This window comes from Ciconia boyciana, chromosome 4 (assembly GCF_034638445.1).
Source record: "Ciconia boyciana chromosome 4, ASM3463844v1, whole genome shotgun sequence".
In the NCBI taxonomy this organism is placed as follows: domain Eukaryota; kingdom Metazoa; phylum Chordata; class Aves; order Ciconiiformes; family Ciconiidae; genus Ciconia; species Ciconia boyciana.
Window position 1 is genome coordinate 58,270,670 of NC_132937.1, and position 20,310 is coordinate 58,290,979.

Sequence of the window (20,310 nt, forward strand, 5' to 3'; positions counted from 1 at the left end):
ATGTTCCTACTTCAATGTTTAAAATTTGTCTTTAGATCTGTCTAGAAGGGTGATGCTAGAGGTCTTCCCAAAGTACAGAGTTTTGTACGTCAGGGAGACATGCAAACTTCAAACTTCACTCAAAGCCTTATAATTCAGCAGTAATACTTCAGACATTTCCTTCTTTCTTTGTCCTATGAACTTGCTCTGGAAAGCAGGTTTTCTTACCATCAGGTGATCTTTTATCTCCACCTGGCGGTGAGTCGAAATCAGTTGTTCCTGCTTCAGATTTTCCTATCAAAATCTCAGAAGCTCCTAGAGTTACTTCAGACTCAGAAGGTGAAGGTACTGACGTGTGATTTTCCTGAAGGCACTCTGTGGATGTGTCAGACAACTGATCTTTAATGCTGCTGTCTTTGGTCATTAGGATGCCTTCTGCATCTTCTGAAGGAGTTGGCAGTGGTAAAGGTTTTTCCAAAGAAACACTGTCACAAAATGGCTGCTGTAACAACAGCTCATCCTTTGCACGCTCCCTGCTGCCAGAGGGTTCCACATCAAAAGATACATAGGATGGTGGAGTACACACCACTGGTGATTGGTCACTGGGCATTTCCTTAAACACAGGAACATAATTTTCAATTACAACTTCAGATTCTTTCGCTACGTCATCAACCAGTTGATTATTTGAATCAGATTCGTGGCCTTCATTACCACCAGGCAGAAAGGATTTGGGAAAGAATATCTGTTTATCCTTTGATTCCCCTTCTGCTGCTTCACTGCCTACTACTGCCAGTATGTTGATTCCACCATGTGTGCTTTCCGGGACATTAGGCCCTGATGTGTTCCCGATGTTATGTTCTACCCCTGTCTCAGATTCATCCACACATTCTTCTGACATGTATAACTCATCACGAGTTATTGCTGTATGGTCAATACCAGAATATTTTCCAACTTCAGCCAAGGCACTAATTTCTTTTAAGCTTTGTTCTGCCCCATCAGGTAGGGTGAAATCCATGGGAACCAAATGCATTTGGGAGGTCGCTATTTGAGCCGTATCAATTGGTGTTCCTTGATGGCTTGCAGGAGTAAAACTTTCATGGAAGGTGTCTTTCAGATCTAAGGATGTCACTTCTAAAACATCACTGGTAATTTCAGCCAACTCAATTGCGTCAGTAACAAGTTTATTTTCTAGACCATATTCTTCCAAAATTGCAAATTCAGGAGGCTCTTGAGTATTAGAAGAGATTAGCTGATCAGTCATTCCCTGATCATAGTCCTGGGGGCTACCACTTTCAGACTGTGTCTCTACCTTCTGCATTACTAACTGACACTTTGAATCAAAATCTGCCTCTTTAGTCATATTTGACCATGCAGGAATTGGCTGACTATCTTTGTCTTCAGGCTCCACCCCAGTCTGAGAAGATGGGATAAAGGCATGCTTAGCTTCATACTCCTGGCACACATCAGGACTGCTTGATGCTTCTGAACTATTGTCGTGGTCACAGTGACTTAATATATCAGGATTTTCACCATCTGATTTCAAAGTGACAGTCTGCTCAGCATTAGTCCACAGGTCAGGTTCCACTGACAACAGCTGGTCACTTTCCTGTGTGTTACCCTGTAAAATATCTGGGATAAGTGCAGTTTGGGGAGCTAATATACTCCACCCTGGACTTGACTTCTCTGTCATTTCAAAAGATAAGTCTTCTACAGTGAAAGCACCTGGCAAGGAGTTGTACACTTCTAATCTTTCACAGGTGTCCTGCTGTTGTTCTTGAGGAATGAGACTTGCCTTTCCCTCATTGTCTTTTGGTAGATCCGGTACAATGATTTCTTGAACTGACATATTTGGCATACCTTGTTCCTCATCTGAAAAAGGATTCTGTGGAGTCAGTTGATTTTCCTCATCTGTAGGAAACAACTGCTCTTTCAAGCCCCTTTCTTCTTTATCCAGCATGAAAGGATCAAATTGTTTGAACTGTACAGTGTCTTGATTTATTTTACTATCAGGAATATTCATAGGAGGTACTAGCCTTTCATTTTCTTTTTCATCACAGTACAGGGAGGGAGGCTGATTTCCATCATTACTTGCATTAGTGAAATGTGCTTCTGTTAGTTCTTCATCTTGTGAAGGTGATCCCCAGGAGTCCTCCTTACTATTTGTTAACTGGTTTGTTGCAGAGTGACTCGAAACAGAATACTGATCTTCCACTTGCTTTTCTTCACAAGGTTGTGAATTCCACCATTCTGAACTGTCATCAAAACCAAATGTTCCTACTGTGGATTTTGGATCACTTCTTAAATCAGCTTCCAATGACATACTCCACATATCTACAGCTTTTGAAGAATACTCTTCTTTATCATCAACAGCAAAAGTCGGTGTAGTATCTTCATTCATTTGATACAAATATAAGTCTTCTCTGCTACCTGTTTTTTCACTGAAAATACTCACTTGAGCTTTTTTCTGAAGTATTTCCCAGTGACCTAAATATTCAGAAGTCTCATTACACTCCATTACAGTCAAGCCCTCCTGCAAAACTTTCCCAGCTTTAATAGCTTCAGGATTTTCACTGAAGATGCCTACCTGGACATCCTCTCCCACCTTAGTTTTTGCATCTAAATTGTCGTCATTTGCTTCAGGACTTGTTGCATTGGATTGAGCATAATCCTCTCCAATTTCAGACGCTTTGTGCTGTTTGTTTTCATATGTGGAATCTTCGTGAATCACTTCTGGACATGCCTCTGAAATCTCTGAATCCTCATTTATGTCAGGACTTGATAAAGAAGATACAGTATCATCATCTACATGAGCATTCCAAAAATCTAAGCTTTTAGGAACTTTGTTCTGTTCAGCGCTTGTTTCAAGTTCTTCTTCACATTCATTCCCAGATTCATTCCTTTTACAAGCATCTTCAAGATTTTTATTATTTTTAATATCCCAGATATCCCTACTTCTTTTGTGATGACTGGCAACTGGAAGGTCTCCCCACACATTCACAGATGCATCACTTAAATCAGGACTTGTTCCACTTGAGTGTGCATAATCATTTATTGAATCACTCCACACATTATCTTCTTCTAAATAACTTTTGATCTGTATATCTTTTGAAAGGCTACTTGTGGTGTTTGCCATTTCAAGGACTTCACTTGCCTCAGGACTTGTTCCAGGAGATTGCAAATCTTCACATGGCTGTGAATTCCAAGCAGTTTGGGGAAAACTGTCATTAAGCATTACACATGGCTCTCCGCAAAGATTACTAGCAGGTTCTAAATTTTCAGAGTTTTCATTTCTCCCAGAACCTATTTCATGTGAAAATGAATTTTCCACCACAGACATATCTGTAATGTCAGGAACACTGACATATCCAGAAGAAGGACTCTTTTTAAACTCAGCTATGAAAGGCTTTTCATGAGTGCTGTTCAGTTCTGAGCTATTTTTGAAAGGTACTAACTCAGAATTACAAATGCCTGGATGGTTAGGAACCATTTCATGTAAGCTCTCTTTCACTTCTCCCAGTGCTTCTTGTGGTTCATTCATCAAAGGAATTGATGTAGCTAGGTGACAACCACTCTTTCCAGAGTCATTCCAGATACCTGAGCTTCCAGGCATTTTAGAAGAATTATTTTCAGGATTATCACTACCCTTATCAGAACTTTCAGAGATACTTTCCATCTCAGGACTTGTTGCATCCTCTATCACTGTAGTCTCCTTTTCAGCTTTCTCAGAAAGCAGCTGTGATGTTTCACTGTAACTGTAATTTTGTGGTCTGGAGTCATCAAAAGATTCATAATTTCTGCCTTCCTCAGAAGCACTTGAAGAAGATTCTACATTATTCTGTGACAAGTCCTTCCCCTCTTCCTGACTAACTAGATTACTTTGATTGGAAAACGACTCATTCTCTGTGACTAATGCTTCCAAACTAACACTATTCCTCATTTTTTCTGGGGAGCTGGGAACTTCTGTTGTTGACCTGTTTTCTTCTGAATCTGCGTTACATGAAGATTCACTGTCCTCTTGCACTGGTTTATCACAAATGTCACTAATCATTTGCTGTCCACTTGTCTCATCTGGTCTCTTATATTCCTCTTTTCCTTCCTGAGAGATGACAATGGCATCGTCCCAGCCTTCCTCACAACCCTGCTCACTCTGTAAACTCCATGAGTTCAGCTGCTGTGCTGAATCCTGACTATCCAGCTTTTCATCAACACCAGCAGTGTTTTGTGCTGCCTTCTTACTAAGTATCTCACTCCCTAAGTCACATATTTTCAGATCCAAACCGTTCCCAGTGTCTGAAGTTGGCGTAGATGTGTCTGCATCTTCTGCAGGAACATTGCTCACTGCTTCTACATTTTCAGCTGCAGTCTGTCTAGTATTTAATTCATTCTGTGGTGGTGATAAGTCATTCACTGTTTGATTGTATACCGGTGTTATTCTTCTGTTTTCAGATATAGAAAAATTATTTTCAGTGGTATGTATCCCAGTTGAAAAACATTGATTAGCTGTTTGTTCTGAATTAAGGAAAGGTTTAGCAGAGGAAGAAAGAGCAGTAATTTCAGAATTTCTTTCTTGTAACTGGGTGACATTATTTAGGGGAGTGTTCCAGATACCTGTGTCTCCAGCACTAGAAAAAGGCACGTTTCTAGGAGATAATGGTTCCTTATTTGCTTTCTCAAGTACTTTTGGCTCAGCCAAATTTGGGGTTATCAATTTATCAATAGCTGGTTTTTCGTCAAAATCTTTGTCCTCATTTTCTCTTTCGTCTTCCACATATGTAGGTGATATATATGAATCAGATGTTGAATAATTGGTGTCTGGTGGAGAAACAACTAAATCTTCACCTATGTTTGATGAACTAAGATCTGAGTGTTTATACGAGAAGGTATCCTCCCATGGCACTACTACTTCTGTCACTTCTTTCCTGATGTTTTTATCATACACATTCCAGGTCTCTATATTTTCAAATTGTCTTGGTCTATGTTTAGGGTCACCAAATACAGTTTTTTCCTCTGTTTGCAGCTTGGAATTATTTTGCATATTGTTGAAAACAGAATTTGTATTTTCAGACTTTCCATATTCTTCTACTGAATAATATCTTTCTTTATCCCAGGCTTCTGGAGATACCTGGATAGGTGGATTTTCAGTCTCATTGTCTGCTGTGATTTCTGAAGAATCTGATAAACTAGTTTTTGATATGGCCCATTCTTCAGGAATATTCACTGATTTTTTTTCTCTATCCAGTTTGGGCATGTTCCATACATTTTCTGAGGACCTAGCAACATCTCCTGCATCAAACTTAGTCCAGACTTCGTAAGAGTCTCCAGCTAGCTGACTGCCTTTCCCTTCACCACTACACCATGCATCTGATATCATAGGTGTCGGCTGACTGACCTTCCATGGGTCAGCAAAGCTCTCCAGTTCTTGCTTTGTCTCCTCTAAAGAAGCAGTTTGCAAACGCGAATGTTCACTGTTTTTCTCTTCATTCTCATGGTTCCAATTATCTTGTTTAAACTGATTATCCCACAGACCTGCTCTCATGTATTCCATTTGCTTTGGCTGTTTTTGGACGAATACAGAATCTGAGGCTCTTCTATCAATATGTTCTCGTAGCAAGGGACTTTCTTTACAATCTTTCCATAAGACAGGGCTCTGAAATACAGATTCCTGCTCACTTGAACTCCATGTATCAGCATTTCTGGACTCCAGGTCAAAGCCATCCCACCAGCTCCCATATCTAACACGAGACTGAGAATAATTTGTGCCATCTATTTCATTAATTTTTTTTATGACATCTTGTGGGAAAAATAAAGGCTGCCCATTATCTAATGGTGAAGTTTCTACAAGACTGTTCATAGGAGTTGGTGGAATTCTTGAATCAGCAGATTTCAACATTTCTGGTGAAGAAGAATCACCTTCAACTAAATTGATCAAACTTGAAGTTTTCTCACACATTTCTACTGGATTCTCATCAAATTCAGCTAAAGTGTCTTCCTCATTTGTTGTCATAAGTAAGTCAGTGGAATAATTTGCTGTATCATTTTCTAGCAGGTTTGCCTCATCAAGTTCTTTCTGCACAGTGATTTGTTGTCCTTCTGATGAATCACTATTAAGGAAATAGTCATCTGCTGGGGAACAATCAGCAGAACGAGAAGATGTCTCGGATGGAGCTGTAACCATGGGTGCTAGATCAAAATTGAAAAGATCAAAGTTATCGCTATTGTCTCTAGACTGAGGTTTTTGTTCTTCAGCTATTGCTCCTTCAGGAATAGGGCTATAGGAATCAAAGCCAGGCAGAAGACTGTGATGGGAAGCAGCACCTTCTGCAACAGGGCTATCATCACTAAGGAAAACAGAACTCTCCTTGGAAGACCGGCTGCTTCTAATGGTAGCCAATCCACTGTCTGGACTCACAAGGTCTACATTAACATCAACGTGGGCTTGCATAGATCCATTTAGATCTTGAGGATTTTCTACAAAATTGGCAGAACTGGGCTGTGGTTCTACATCAGAACCATATAACTCCATAATACCAGAAGATCCTTGTGAAAGTGGAGCACTTCCAGCAACAGCTTCCGTAGAAGAAGTTCTACTGTTTGATGCCATTTCTGGTTGTCTTCTATTTATAACTTCTTTAACTAGAAGAAAAATTTGATCACAGGTCACCAAAGAATTTTCTTGATGATAAATGAGAATTTGGTCACATCCACATTCTAGAGGATCCAGCTCCAAACAAGGATTCTGACATTCTTCTAATTCACAGCAGATCTGTTGAAAAATAGGATGTTTCAAAAGCCATTGCAATCATGGGCATAAGGGCACATACTGACTACTTCACTGTGTAACACAGCCATACTTATCTATTCCTATTAATCTACTTCTTGGCCATTTTGCTGTAACAGCCTTATTATGATCCCTAAATAGATGAAGTATTAAAATAGAAGATCAATACAAAATATGTATTACATCATTGGTCAGAACATTTGCTTGAAATAATACTATTTGACTTTCAAGTTCACTTTTCATTAGTAAAAGAAAATCAAAATAAATGTTTAGTTGTTGCCTTAAGAAATCTGAGTAAAATATGTAAGGGTACATGAGAAAAGTATTTCTAGAATGGGATAATTAGATTCATAAAATAAATACATTTATATTGACCTTGAAAGCAATAGAGTCATTTAACCACCTGTCCCTAAAATCTGAAGTTTTTAAGACTGAGAAAAAGGTTCAAAAAGTTGCCACTGAGAAGATTTCTTTCTTCTGGGGACAAATACCATCAAAAAAATGGACAGCATCTGGCTTTGGATAAATGAACATCCTAGTAATAATTTGGCTTTGTTTCAGAACTTAAAGTCTTTAGCAATAACATACACATAAGATGAGTTCTGGTCATTACCGTTCACAATGTGTTTGCTCGTTCCTCACTGCCAAAGACTCATTTGTGTAGATGACAATACAAAACCAAGTCAAAACTAGTAAAAAAAAAGATCATTCTGTTTTAGCTAAATTGAAAAATCTTGTCTCTTTCTGTATTTCTTGTAACCATACACTTTTTTCTATTAGGCTAGTCTGAAACAATCATAAATATCACAATCTTTCATTTTGCATCATATAAATAATGCAGTTATTTCAAATAGCTACTCAGTTGCCAGCTAACTGTTGCTACTTTTTGACCCCACTTAATTATTCAACACTTTGGTGAATACTACTCTAAAAAAACATTTTTTTCAGGAAAGACATGATTTGATTCTTTTTCCAGGTACTTACTTGATTGCCTAGCTCTAAGTTTTCCGAGTATACTGCTATTTGACGTTTTGCTTGCTTCTCATCTGACAAACAGTTGGCCAAAATGACAAGTACATCAAACCCATATTTATCTATGAATGCTTTCAGATCACCAACGAGACTCCTGTGTAACACGCAGTCCTGAAATATGGTAAGAAATTAAAATAAATGTCAGGGTCTTTTCCTTGCTCTTTCCATCCAAATCTGTGGTGAAAATAGCCTAAAACATTAATAAGCATCAGTGTCTGTAACTGACAATAGAATTCCATTCCATTTGCCAAAACAGCTATGTGCTTAAAAAAAATCAAGAACTGGTCTACAGCACAGTAATGGACTTTTATTTTTTAAAAACACTAAAATACTAACTGTAGGTTTTGCCTTCTGGAAACTGCTGCTGAAACAGAATTCTTACTTGTTCCTGCTATTTGCTTTTGCAAGGTTGCTTTAAAGTATTGGGCTACTGCTATTTCTTGAATAAAAACCCTTTTTTTGTTAGAAAAATAAAAATATTTTATGAAATTAGTCATGTCAATATTTCAATTAAAATAATAGATGTTAAAATAATAGTATTGAGGAGCAAAATCAGGCACTTAAAAGGAAATTGTACATGCTAACTTAATTTTGCAGCCCTTTATATGTATCCATTATGATGTTACATGATTGTATACAATTTTACCACTGATTATTCCTTTAGATTCCTTTATTCCTGCTCTTTGAATTCTGTGCAAGTCTTCAAAACAATAACCCCCCAAAATAAGGACAAAGTAAGGCAATCTAGTTTTAAAGTCTCTTTGGGTCAAAAAAATGCTTATTTTCACAGACACCCCACACCAAATACACAGGAGGTAAACACTGCATTTGTCATTCCTATTCTCATTTATACTTGGACTAGCCCAATGTTGAATTATCTAGATTTTGCAACATAAACCATACATCCTTCTTTCTCACCTGGGGACATAATGCACAAAGTATAAATGCCTTTCTTCAGTCCTCGGTTCTGATAACTGCCTGTAAACAAAGTCTTAGAAATTTTATTTTCTCCTTTATGTTTCTGCTGTTTGTATTTGAGATAATTTTTTGTCATCTTCTAGTTAATAGTTCTTCTGATGCTGCCAAGCTACACTGGCCTGAATAAACAGCAGTTCATCATCAACACAACACAACTGTATATGCAGATTGGCATGTTATTCCCCTGCATCTGTCTCCTACCTGATAAATTACTGTTTTGGTTACATATATACAAATACTATTTATTAATCTACTCAAATGTGTCCACAAAGTGCATCTCCCTTCCTGTAAGTTAAACTGAAAACAAAAAAATCTGTTTGTCAAATGCCTTGGAAGTAGATTCTTTTCTGAGATTAGAGATGAAGTTCCACTTTGACGTTCACATAGCACCTAAGAATGAGTTTTATGTGAAATTCATGCAGATTAATGCACAAACGAAAGTCAGCTATCAGTTTACTGGTGGACATTCAGATATGAAATCTGAATAGGGGGTTATGGTGAGGAATTATGGCAAATAAGGTTTGAACATCCAAACCAGTAACATTTTTCTGAAGACTCAAGTATTGGGTATATTAGAAAAAGCATCAAAATGTGCTTAAGCATGGAAAAGTTACTTCAGTTATCCCATTCCTAACTGCAGTTAGAATAATTAAAATCTATCCGAATAAAAAATTTGAACTACAGCAGATTCAAAACCACCTGAAAATCCCTTGTAACTCCTTATCTCAGTTAACCACTCACAGCCAATTCAAGAAGATTGGGAGGTCACAGGGAAGGACATGGACTGATGAAGGATCTAGTCTGCAAGGTGTTTTATAGCTGTACATAAGGTAAACAAATGATCATTCTAAAAAATGTCCAACCTTCAACCCTCATGATGCTTTATCTTCTATATTGCTTGTATCAGCTGAAAATGCACGGAATTAGAAATTTTCTGTTAAAATCACATGACTGAACTGTAAGCCTCATGAAAGTGACATAGACTGAGATAATATCTGCCATCATCTGAGCCCGCATTTGGCACTCACAAAGTCAGTTGGGGAGTGCCAAAAATCCTGCTTTCTGCAGTATTTTGAGGAAGGAACCTCTTAACCTGCCTACATGGCAAGGGAAAACTCCCTGTCACAACCATGGCCAACTGGAGAGTCAATATGTGCATGCAGGGCGATCGGAGGTATATCTCTAGAGTTTAAGGTGAAGGACCACTAGGGCATCACAGAGCAAGGCTATGAACAGAATAGAACAAGATATAATATTCACATGATAGCAGCTATTTCTTGGTGGGAAGGGTTACCACAGCAAGAATGTGGCATCAAATGCCATACAATGAAAGGTCAGTTCTACCAGTCAGAACAAGAACTAAAGATGTAAATGGCCATGGTAAAGCCCCTGAAGGTGCTAAAATCTGAATTTGCCTTATGTCCTGTTTTTTGCTAACATGTCATATGACCAAGAGCAACACTGAGGAATTGATATAGCAGCAGGTGATCCAGTAGCCTGCTGCTGAAAGTGGGGAAGTTGCCAGGTATGTATCCCTGGTAGAGCAATTGGACTGGAGAGCTTCACATTGGGACACATTAATATAAACAATGATGGATCTGTACTACCTACTTCATTACCTGATCCAGCTAATTGAGGTTCTCTCAATTTCTTCCATGCTCTCAAACTTATTATTATTCAGAGTGTGTACTTTTTCTTCTTGAGGTTCTCAGCATGTTGATGACTGAGAGAAGCACAAAGATTAACTCTGAGCAGGCTACCTGTCCCTCGCCATTGGGTACAAGCTGCAGAAGGAGATCAATTATGTACTACGTATTTTTTCCTCTGTGCTTCACATCGAGCTTGGCCTTTGGGCTGTGTTGTGCTACGCATATTCCTTGGGTGCAGAATAAACTTGGCCAGCTAACTGTACCAGAGAAGCCTGCAGGGAGCATCCACTTGGTACTAGCAATTACATCACCTGTGCATCCTTAGCTTTATCTAAGAGTGCAGCAACAAGTTCTTATAGGAATGTCCTTTCTGTTTGACAGTAGAAATGAGGAATGGAGTTATTTCCTTGTAAGAAAATCCTATAATAGCTAAAATGACCAAAAGGTGAAAATCTCTTCTATGAACAGGGTGTCTCCAGCTTGCTGTGCATGGATTGGAGGCTTATTCAATGCTACACCCCTCAGGGCTCCCACCACCTAAAGGGATGTAGGATTATCTATAGTGTTTTCTCCTTATATTGTTAGCTCTAATAAAGAGTGTTTTAAAGGATACCTCACAGAGTTTGCATGCTTTTCTTACTGGGATCATAATGGACCAGTGCTGCCTGGTGCAAAACACTATCAACTGGTGAGAGACTGCTCAGAGCAGCATGGGAATGGGTCTAGGTGTGCCAGCACCATACACCACATTGAAAGAAAACATCTTTAAAGAAAACACGCAAATTATCTGAGGATTTAAAAGTGCAACAGGGCAAGAGATGTTTTACAGTGACATTCAGTCAACAATAATACTGAGGAAGTCATTAAGACATGTCAGAACACAATCCAAGTTAAGCAAAATTATGCTGATCACATCCCATTTATTACTTTACCCCATAGCCTGTCAATGAGAAAACTTTCTGACAAAAAAGTAATTATTCAGCAAAGGTATAAAATCCAAGACCCTACTCATTCTGTGGCATGAGGAATAAGATACAAGCTTCTCACGTTACTATTACTAAGCAACAGTTAATATTCAAATAATACCCAACAATGTAAGTTACTCAATTTTCCCATAAACAGTAATTTTAATAATCAACAATAAATGTTTCTCATAAGTTGTTACTTCACTAAGTGCATCCAGAAATGACACACAAGGCAAACAGACCTCATTAAAAGAATAGGTCAAAGAGTAGATTTGCTGGAAAATGCTGTTGACTAAGCCATTGAATAAAAGCAAGATCAGATTACTTGTCTTACAGCATCATGACTCTACCTAATCTTTTTTTTATGTTGACTGGAGTGTTAATCAAAACATAAAATTAATTATTAATTTTAAAATAAGCAAAGGTAGTTTTATTAATGTTAATAAAATTATTAAGTAATCATTTTTTCTAAAACTTAGTTTAATTCCATCCCTCCCCCCAAACATCCATGAAGTTTACTCATAGTACCAACAACACAGTTCAGATACTCCCTTCACAAGCATTCAAACATTCAAATAAATAAAGACAGTTGCAAACAGGAAACTCTTATAAATTACCAAAGACTATGTATTGAAAGACATGGTAGACATATGGACTCTTCCACAAATTTGCTAACTTAAGTAAACAACTAGAATGTTGCATGTATTGTAAATGCTAACAGAAAATAAAACATTTCCTTCAGAAATGAAAAAAATGCTAATCATTTCAACAGTTAAGTTGCTACATCCCAAATTAATTACAAGCACTGTAAAATATGCTGTTGATGAATTAGTATAGTAGGAAATACACTGACATACAGCCAAACCATGACAAAGGTCAGTAAGCTATTCATTCTTATACTACTTTTCCTTACTTTATTAGCATGTGCTGGCTTAAATATTAATTAATATTTGCATAGTGTACAGCAGGTAAACAGCATATGTAAACACTATTAGTTGTCGTAATGCCCTCTAAGTAACCTATAACAAAAAAAAAGGGCTATAAGTATACTTGAAATGTAATATACCTGAAATAAATAGTAACTAGTAGTAAATATATTTTGCAAATGCTGTTAACTATGCAAATGCGTAGTTAACAGCAATGTGGATACTGGAGAAATTTAGTGTCTTAGCATTTGTAATAAAATTGTGCATTTGTTTTGTCTAATGCTTATAAATATTTTATACAGTGCTACAACATAACAATATGGTGAACATTCTGAAATGACAAATATTTTTTTATCATCTGGGTAAACAGAATGAGAAAGTCTAAGAAATCTACAGACTTTTGAAGGATTTTTAAACGTGACCTGTTCAGTTATTAAGTATTTCTGTTGAGAAATACCATTTTACGTAGGCTGTATATTGTTGTGAAACTTCTTTCTCTGCAACTTGATTTTCTTATAGGAATCTCTTTTTTTAATTGAATAGTTAACATGACTACAAACGTGGATGATCCTTTAAAAGAAGCAAAATCTCCAAGAAATATCCAAACAGAATTTGTAACTTCTCTGTCTCTAGCAACACTTTCTGATTCAGGAAGCCAACAGCCAATTACCCAAGTGATCACTGCAAATGTACATTACACACACTTCTGATTCTTCTAAGCTAATTGTGTCAATATTAACCTGACCAAATTAAGAACAAACTGTCTCTTTTGTTCTTCATACTCCTCACATGGAGAGCACAATATGGCTTTTGTCAGAGGTGCTCCATCATTTTGGCTCAAGGAAACTGTCAGTACAGTTTGGGATTCGTTATTCATGGGCAGATACCCTGATGGGTCTAATGAAGCCTTTCTGCTGACAAGTCATTTGCTAAAAATACCCAACCATCACAAAATATAAATGAGGAGTATCACTGTATCCCATTACAATTTTCACAACCAAAGCAATTATCACAATACAGAAGTCGATACATACTGCTTTACACTGTATTCTCTTAATATTTCATGGTCAGTACTTCTGCATTCCAGTTTATTTCTATGTGATCACTGATAAAACTTTATGACATACTTAAATTGCAATACAATAGGGTAAACACCAATGTTATAGCACACATGCAGAGCTAACAGTCTGTGTGCCATTTGTTGTAAATCCAGCTAATTACTAGAAGCCCCCTCCTTTAAAAAAAAAAAAAAAAGGGCAAAAAAGCAAAAAAAGACTCAATTTTTAATAAAAGTTTTCAGGTAAGGTCACTAAAAATGAAAAAAAAAAAAAACCCAGTATAAACAGTATGGTGTTTATAAGACTGCAGAAACACGGACAAGTATATTCACTATTTTACCTCTTTTTTGTATCAACACCACTGGTGAAAAAGCTCTATACAAAATTCACCATCTTCTCTGTAAGGAAAGATTGCATTTTTCTGTTGTGCATTTCAATCTACCAAATAGCAGCTCTGCTGTACTGATAGTTATCAATCTTCTGAAAAGAATAAAAATAGTAGCTAATTCTGCTTCCTTTGTGTTGCTGTCTAAAGTTTCCAAAGAGAAATAGTTATTGGGTCCCAAACCAAAGAGCAGCAGAATCGGCATCTGATAGTTTGTGCTACCCTGCTCTATAGAGACACCAGTCATGTCTTATGTTCAACTTTAGGCATCCTGAGCTTAACTTAGAAGGAAATTTAAACAGGAAGTTCTATAGCACTGTGAAACACTACATATAGAATAAAGTGATGAATGCCTGTTTAGCACTGATCTCACTCCCTTTACTATAGGTGTTGGCTGTGTTTTTACAGTCTATTATTTTCATTAAATGCAGAATAACTAAAAAAAAATAAAGCAAAGAAGAAAGAAGGATTCATCTATAATAAAAGAAATTATAATGCTTTGTTCAGTGAAAGTGTGTTTAGCCAGTTTCACACTGGAAGCAGTGCCTTTTCTACAACACTGGTACATTTTATGGTAGTGTATCTTAACAATGATCCACTCTATGAACTGAGATTACAGCTAAACAAGTTTTACTTGCAGTTGATACAAGTACAAATTCTGTGTATTCAAATTCAGGTTTGTCCATTTTAATCTCTGTTTAACTAGGACTTATAAAGATGTCCATGTTTTATAAGTATTTAGCTCAGCACATGATTTCCAGCAAAAACTGGAAAGTCTCAATTAATTCATAAAATTAAAAAAAAAAAAAAAAAAAGTTGCTCAAGTAAACAGCCAAACTTCAGTTCCATTATTCCACAGTTTCAGAGCTAGCTGCGACAGCTTTGAATTTAGCAGCTGGGGTACAGCGTCTCCATGTATCTTAAGAGACATTATGATATCCATAATGATATGACAGGGATATCACACTGGCCCATTTGGCTTAGAACATTCTTCCTCCAGCTGGAATACCTGCCTTCAGCAGCCACCACTGCAACCCACCTGAAGGAACACAAATTCTCATCCATAAGCAAGGCAGCTTCCCCTGACTACTGAGGTGTACAACTGAAACACAACAGTCAAAAATGCTCCCTGGTGCCAGTGGGGTCTGTGCACATACACTCAAAGAATGTAATAGATCAGAAGGGCTGGAGATGGAGGCCTGTTAAGGTGCTGCCGCTACTGCATGAGATAATCATTAAGTGCCTAGCCTAAAGACAAAAACAAACATAGGTAATAGCATGCATACTGTTGTGGTGTGCACTGGAACAATATAGTAATATTAGACGGCTGTGACCACAAAATCTAGAAGAAAAAAGGTTTCGCAGCAGCACAGGAATCAAAGAAGGAATGTACATCATCTAGTCTAGTGAGATAAAGGTGAAAGTGCTTATTTATTTCCTTCTTCAAGGGAAGAAATTCAAAGTGCTTGACATTTGTCTCATTGTTAATGGATGTTTTCTGTAATAAGAAAATCGTGACTGATAAAGATAAAGCTGCCATTTTTCACCATTTTTGGCAGTTGAAGGATAAGTAGTTTGGAGTTGTTAAAAATACAAAATACAGCAAAACATATAGATGTGATTTTCAAGTTTAAAGACTTAAATGCCACCTCCTTTCTCAAGAGTGTCTTTAAAACTCTGCCTCTGTAAAATAGTTAAAGGGACAAACTAGAAAACTTGCAATCCTAACTACGACTTTTGCTGCAAGTAGGGAACTACAGGGAAATGTATTTGCACTATGTTAAAATATACTCCCTCCAGGTCATTTTAAAGGCTGAAGTAAGTACGTATACATTTTTCTGGAGCGAAATGCCTGGCAAGGAAAGTCTCTTATTTTAAAACCACAGGTATGAGTATCCAAAGTCTAAAAGTAAAGGAATCCAGGGACCTGCTTATGTACCACATTTATAAGCAAATATCAGCTGTACAAAATACGCACAAAATATGTACAAAATGACAAGGAAAAATGTCCATACTAAAGTACAGTACACTATATACAATCTAATACATTATTTACCTCAGAAACTTAGAGGAGAAAAAGAAACGCTATTTTTGTGTCTTACTAATCAATAGGCCATGTGGACATAGCACATGATACACTTTTTTATTCTCCTTTATATTATTCTGCTTTCTAATCCTAGGTTAAGAGCTTTGATCTGATTTTTCCATAACTTGTAAATCAATTAAAAAATACTGGAAAAGACACAACCTACCACTTCAGTTACAAGGTTCATTTAATCACATACAATATTTGATTTCACTGTTGACTGATTAGGAAGTGGTAACAAGCAAAAGGCTGACTTGCCAGAGTGATGAATTAAAACATAAGAAACATCACAACCATATAGATACTGACCAGGAGCTGTCTATTTTAGCCAGCTAAGTCTCAGGTGTAAGTTTATATGTAATAATTCATACCTTACAAAATAATTCCCATGCAAACATGGTAACGCAAAAACACATTTCTGGCTGTCAAGAAAATTTCTGGCAAAATTAATCAACCATTCATCCATTCAGGCTCTTTGCATACCCTTTTGTCAAAGAGGGAATACTAAGAGATTTCTTTCCTCTTCCACACACTCATTGCAATGGTTTGTAGAATCCATCAAGCCTGAGTTGATTTATTGAACTGTCTCTTAGCTCAGCAGTATAACTATAGCAAATGAACTGGTAACTTCTCTAAAAACAGCAGTGATTCAACAATATCTGGTTTATTTAATTCTTTCTAACTTCAGATTAGCAATTTCTTAAAGGCACTGACTTACATTCTTTAGAAGTTGTATCTGCAATTTTATGCTGGCATGTTTTGTTTGCATTCCTTTTTTTCCGCTATTTTGACATTTGGCAAAGGCATTTTTGATTTACACTGATGCTAGAATCGACCTAAATCTTCACATCTTCACACGAGCTAGTATACTTCTATTGCTAGTCAACAGAACTTTCAAATTTAAATACAATACTGCCATGCACTTCTATGTGAGCCATCTTATTAATTATGCTATGAATACTGGAAAATAATTACCCACTTAAAGTCCCCACCTATTTCTTTAATTACATAGACAACTTTGCATGCATATTCAACTATTTTTGTATTTATCTAATCCCATCACTAGTAATGAGAATTGTTATAAAAGGTAGTTAAGGCACAAAAAACAGAGATATGCTAAGCCATTTGAAACACTGTTTAAACATGGATTTTATCGCTAAGCATCGTCCATTGAACCCCATGGAGCACATTTATCACTCACCAGCTTTGCATTTTTCTTCATAAAGATATATGACCTTTGCCTATTAGATTTCATTAGCAGGGCACCATACAAGGCTCCTCTGCAGATGACAGGATAGAAAGCTAAACAACCTCGCCTGAAGGATTTGTGAGAACAAGCCCATCTTCAATCTTTGTCCCTGGGAGGCACTTCTAACACCTGCCAACCACAGCACTATCATCAGAAAAACATTTAGAGATTTATCTTCAGGCTGGTGATTATAAGAGATAATTTGTTTGGAGTATGGATAAAGTTGGTCTAGCATAAACAAACTACAAGCTCAAATTAAACGACGAACCTCATTAACTATTGATTTAACCACTGCAAATCCATGAACAAATGTTGTATCAAAATGTTAATTCTTCCTGAAGACATAATCAAGGAAAAAACCAAAATGCCAAGGCAGGATGGTGAGCTATTCTTATGTGCACTTTTAATGCTTGCAGAGTAAATTGGAAGGAAATGGAGACTTGTTTCGTTATAACAATGACAACAGTATACTATTGCCATTTTCCTATAAACATGTAGTTTTGTCTGGCAAAAAGTGCTATATCTCTTTAGTTGCTGTCACTATAGAGGGATGAAACTGTGGTTTCTCTACTACTTTCTGGAACGCTTTTTCTGTTTGGAGACAGCAAGACTAGATGTACCATTAAAAACACTTTCAACAGCAAGAAGCTAGCAATATTGAAAATGGATACCACCACAGGCAGACGGTCTGAAAAATTACATATACATTTATACCTTCTATATTATACATATCACACATATCCTCCGTGCCTGTAACAGGAAATAACCTTCTCCTAATCTTTGAAAATCACTTTCACTCAAGCTAATAAATCATCAGTCTTCAGTCAAGAGCATATTTAGAAAAAAGGTAGCTGAGTTAGTCTTGAAGGCTTTTTTTTTTTTTTTTTTTTTTTTGGTGATATAACGGAAGCCAGCCCTGTCTCCTCATTGGTAAAGGGGAGAAAAATGCTGCCAGACTTCCTATTACAGCCCAAAAAGAGCAGCCAGTGAACATCTCCACCTGATGTTGTTGGGATATGGTCTAGCAGAGTTCCATTGCACCATGTCTCCGCCAGCATCCCTGTTCCTTAACACCATTATGCTGAGGGGGAAAACTCATTTGTGTATAGGAAGGAGAAGGAAACCTGCAGTTCTTCCTTCAGTGTGGTGCTCTGAACAAATCATTCAGGTGCAACTTGTACTTAATAACAAAATACCAATGTTTTTAACATTAAGATAGCCTGTAAAAACAGCTAAAGCCTTTTGGATGGAACTCAAAAAACTTGCAGCTAAAGCAGTCAAAAGGAGAAGAAACTTTTAAAATATTTAGCGGGATGACATCATCTCTCAGTACTAATTCCTTCTAAAAGGGAATGGTATTTAATGTGAAATGATTAGTTCAACAGTTTAAAAAAAAAACCATGAAAACATGCAACAAAATCTGCTGGGTAATACTGTCTGTCAATTTGAGTGTTCCTCACACAGCAATGCAGCCATGCAGATGCACTCGCACGTTTCCGTCTTCGGTTCAGTTACCAAAATTTTTAGTAATTTATAATCTCTGAAATCTCTTTAAGTTGTTTAAAGGTTAAATGGCAGTTAAATGGCAGTTAAATGGCAAGTTGCTGACTTGTTTATTTTTTACCTTTTTTTTTGCCCCCCATCATATTTACTTTGCTAATTTACTTTGCTAAGTATCTCACAATCTCACTACAGGAATAAACCACAGTTACTTAATTGTTAAAGCTATTTCACTCTATTTACATAGATGGGCAAATGATTTTGCAAGATAATTGATCTAGAATAAAAAAAATGGACCACTCATTGATACAGGCGCATCAGGCATCCAGATTTGTGCAGGATCCAAACCTCTTTTCCCCCTTAAAAATCCTGCTTTGAAAATGATCAGCTGATAGTAAGTCAAAAGAACCATTTGTGCAGGATTCAGATCTATCACTTCTAATATATTCTAAGTTGTTAATGTGTCAGGTTTGGATTGTTTTGTCAAATTTTAGTAATCGGTGAAGCCTTCTGTTTCATCTAGCTACCTCTTTTTCTGCCTTTCTAAAGGAGCTGTTTGTTTCATCTCTTGGTCTTTTGATTGCAAATCATTTTTCTCAAAAACTGTACTTCTCCCATTCATTATTTTTATTCCAAAATACTATTTTCTCCTACAAGTTTTCTTCCTCCAGTGCTGCAAATTCTTGACTTACATTATTTTTTATTTTCCCTATTACCTGTCATGAACTCTCTGTTCCCATTTTCAATGTCTCATGCTCCTTCCTATTGCAATTGAATTCTCAGCAAGAACCACTGATGCCACTTTAAGAATTTAGTTTTAGCTTTTTATAGTTTTTTCCCCATTGCCTCAAGTCTCTCTAATTGCAAATACAGTTTCCCGTTGAGGCAAAATGCTCTTCTGATTGTACCTCAGTCTTTGTTATACATTTATCCTTTGGTTCACAATAAATGTTTTCCTTTCAGCAGCACAGATCCATGGCTTTTAAATGCCCCACTCTAACCGGGGTTTCTGCATATTAAAAAATACAAACAGTAATTATTTATTACCTTTAAGTGTTCACTCTGCAAGCCTGAATGAATAGGTCAATTCAGAATCACACGAAGTAGAAGTTATTGGAAAGCCTCTCACTGACTTCAAAGGATTTGGCACACGCCACTAATGTATATGTAGGTATTCTCCCAATCAGTTCCCTACACAGATAATATTAACACTATTTCTCAGGCACTCAAGTTTAGCAAAATGCCCTTCCAGGAAGTGAAAGTTCTCTGCTATATATGTAAAAATGTTAGAAATGCATTTTGAATTATTGTGATCAAGTCACTTTTGCACTGTATGCTAAATCACTGGCACCTTGCTTGGCCACCCTTCCTGCCTTGTCGATATGGAGTAACCCTCATCTGGAATACAACTGGAGACAAAAGAGTAATTAATTTTCCATTCATTCAGTTCTCTCTGCTGAGGAAGCTGAACATCTTCCTCCAAGACATACAAATAAACAGGGATCAATGTGTTTTCAGTGGAATTGGCTTTAGTCTCATCTGCACTGGCTGCTCCTGAACAGGAACTGGACTAGGAATTGGACAGAGATGATCAAATTCTGTACACTGAACTTTGCCACCAACAAAATCCCAGTCTTACAAATAAGACGGGCAATTCAGTTTCTTGTAATTCACTTAAGTTTTCCTAAGGATTCTTCTAATAAACACTTACAGTTATGCAAGCAA

The 20,310-nt window shown here is 36.9% G+C and overlaps 1 protein-coding gene across 1 annotated transcript in view; it reads right to left on the minus strand.

Moving 5' to 3' along the window:
• Positions 1-20,310, minus strand: part of PRUNE2 (prune homolog 2 with BCH domain) — a 141,730-nt gene that overhangs the window by 50,928 nt on the left and 70,492 nt on the right. Inside the window, exons 7-8 of the mRNA XM_072859152.1 lie at positions 7,742-7,900; positions 208-6,742 (exon numbers count right to left, since the gene is read on the minus strand). Coding sequence (XP_072715253.1) covers positions 208-6,742; positions 7,742-7,900 — 6,694 coding nt within the window. The remainder of the gene's footprint in view (positions 1-207; positions 6,743-7,741; positions 7,901-20,310) is intronic.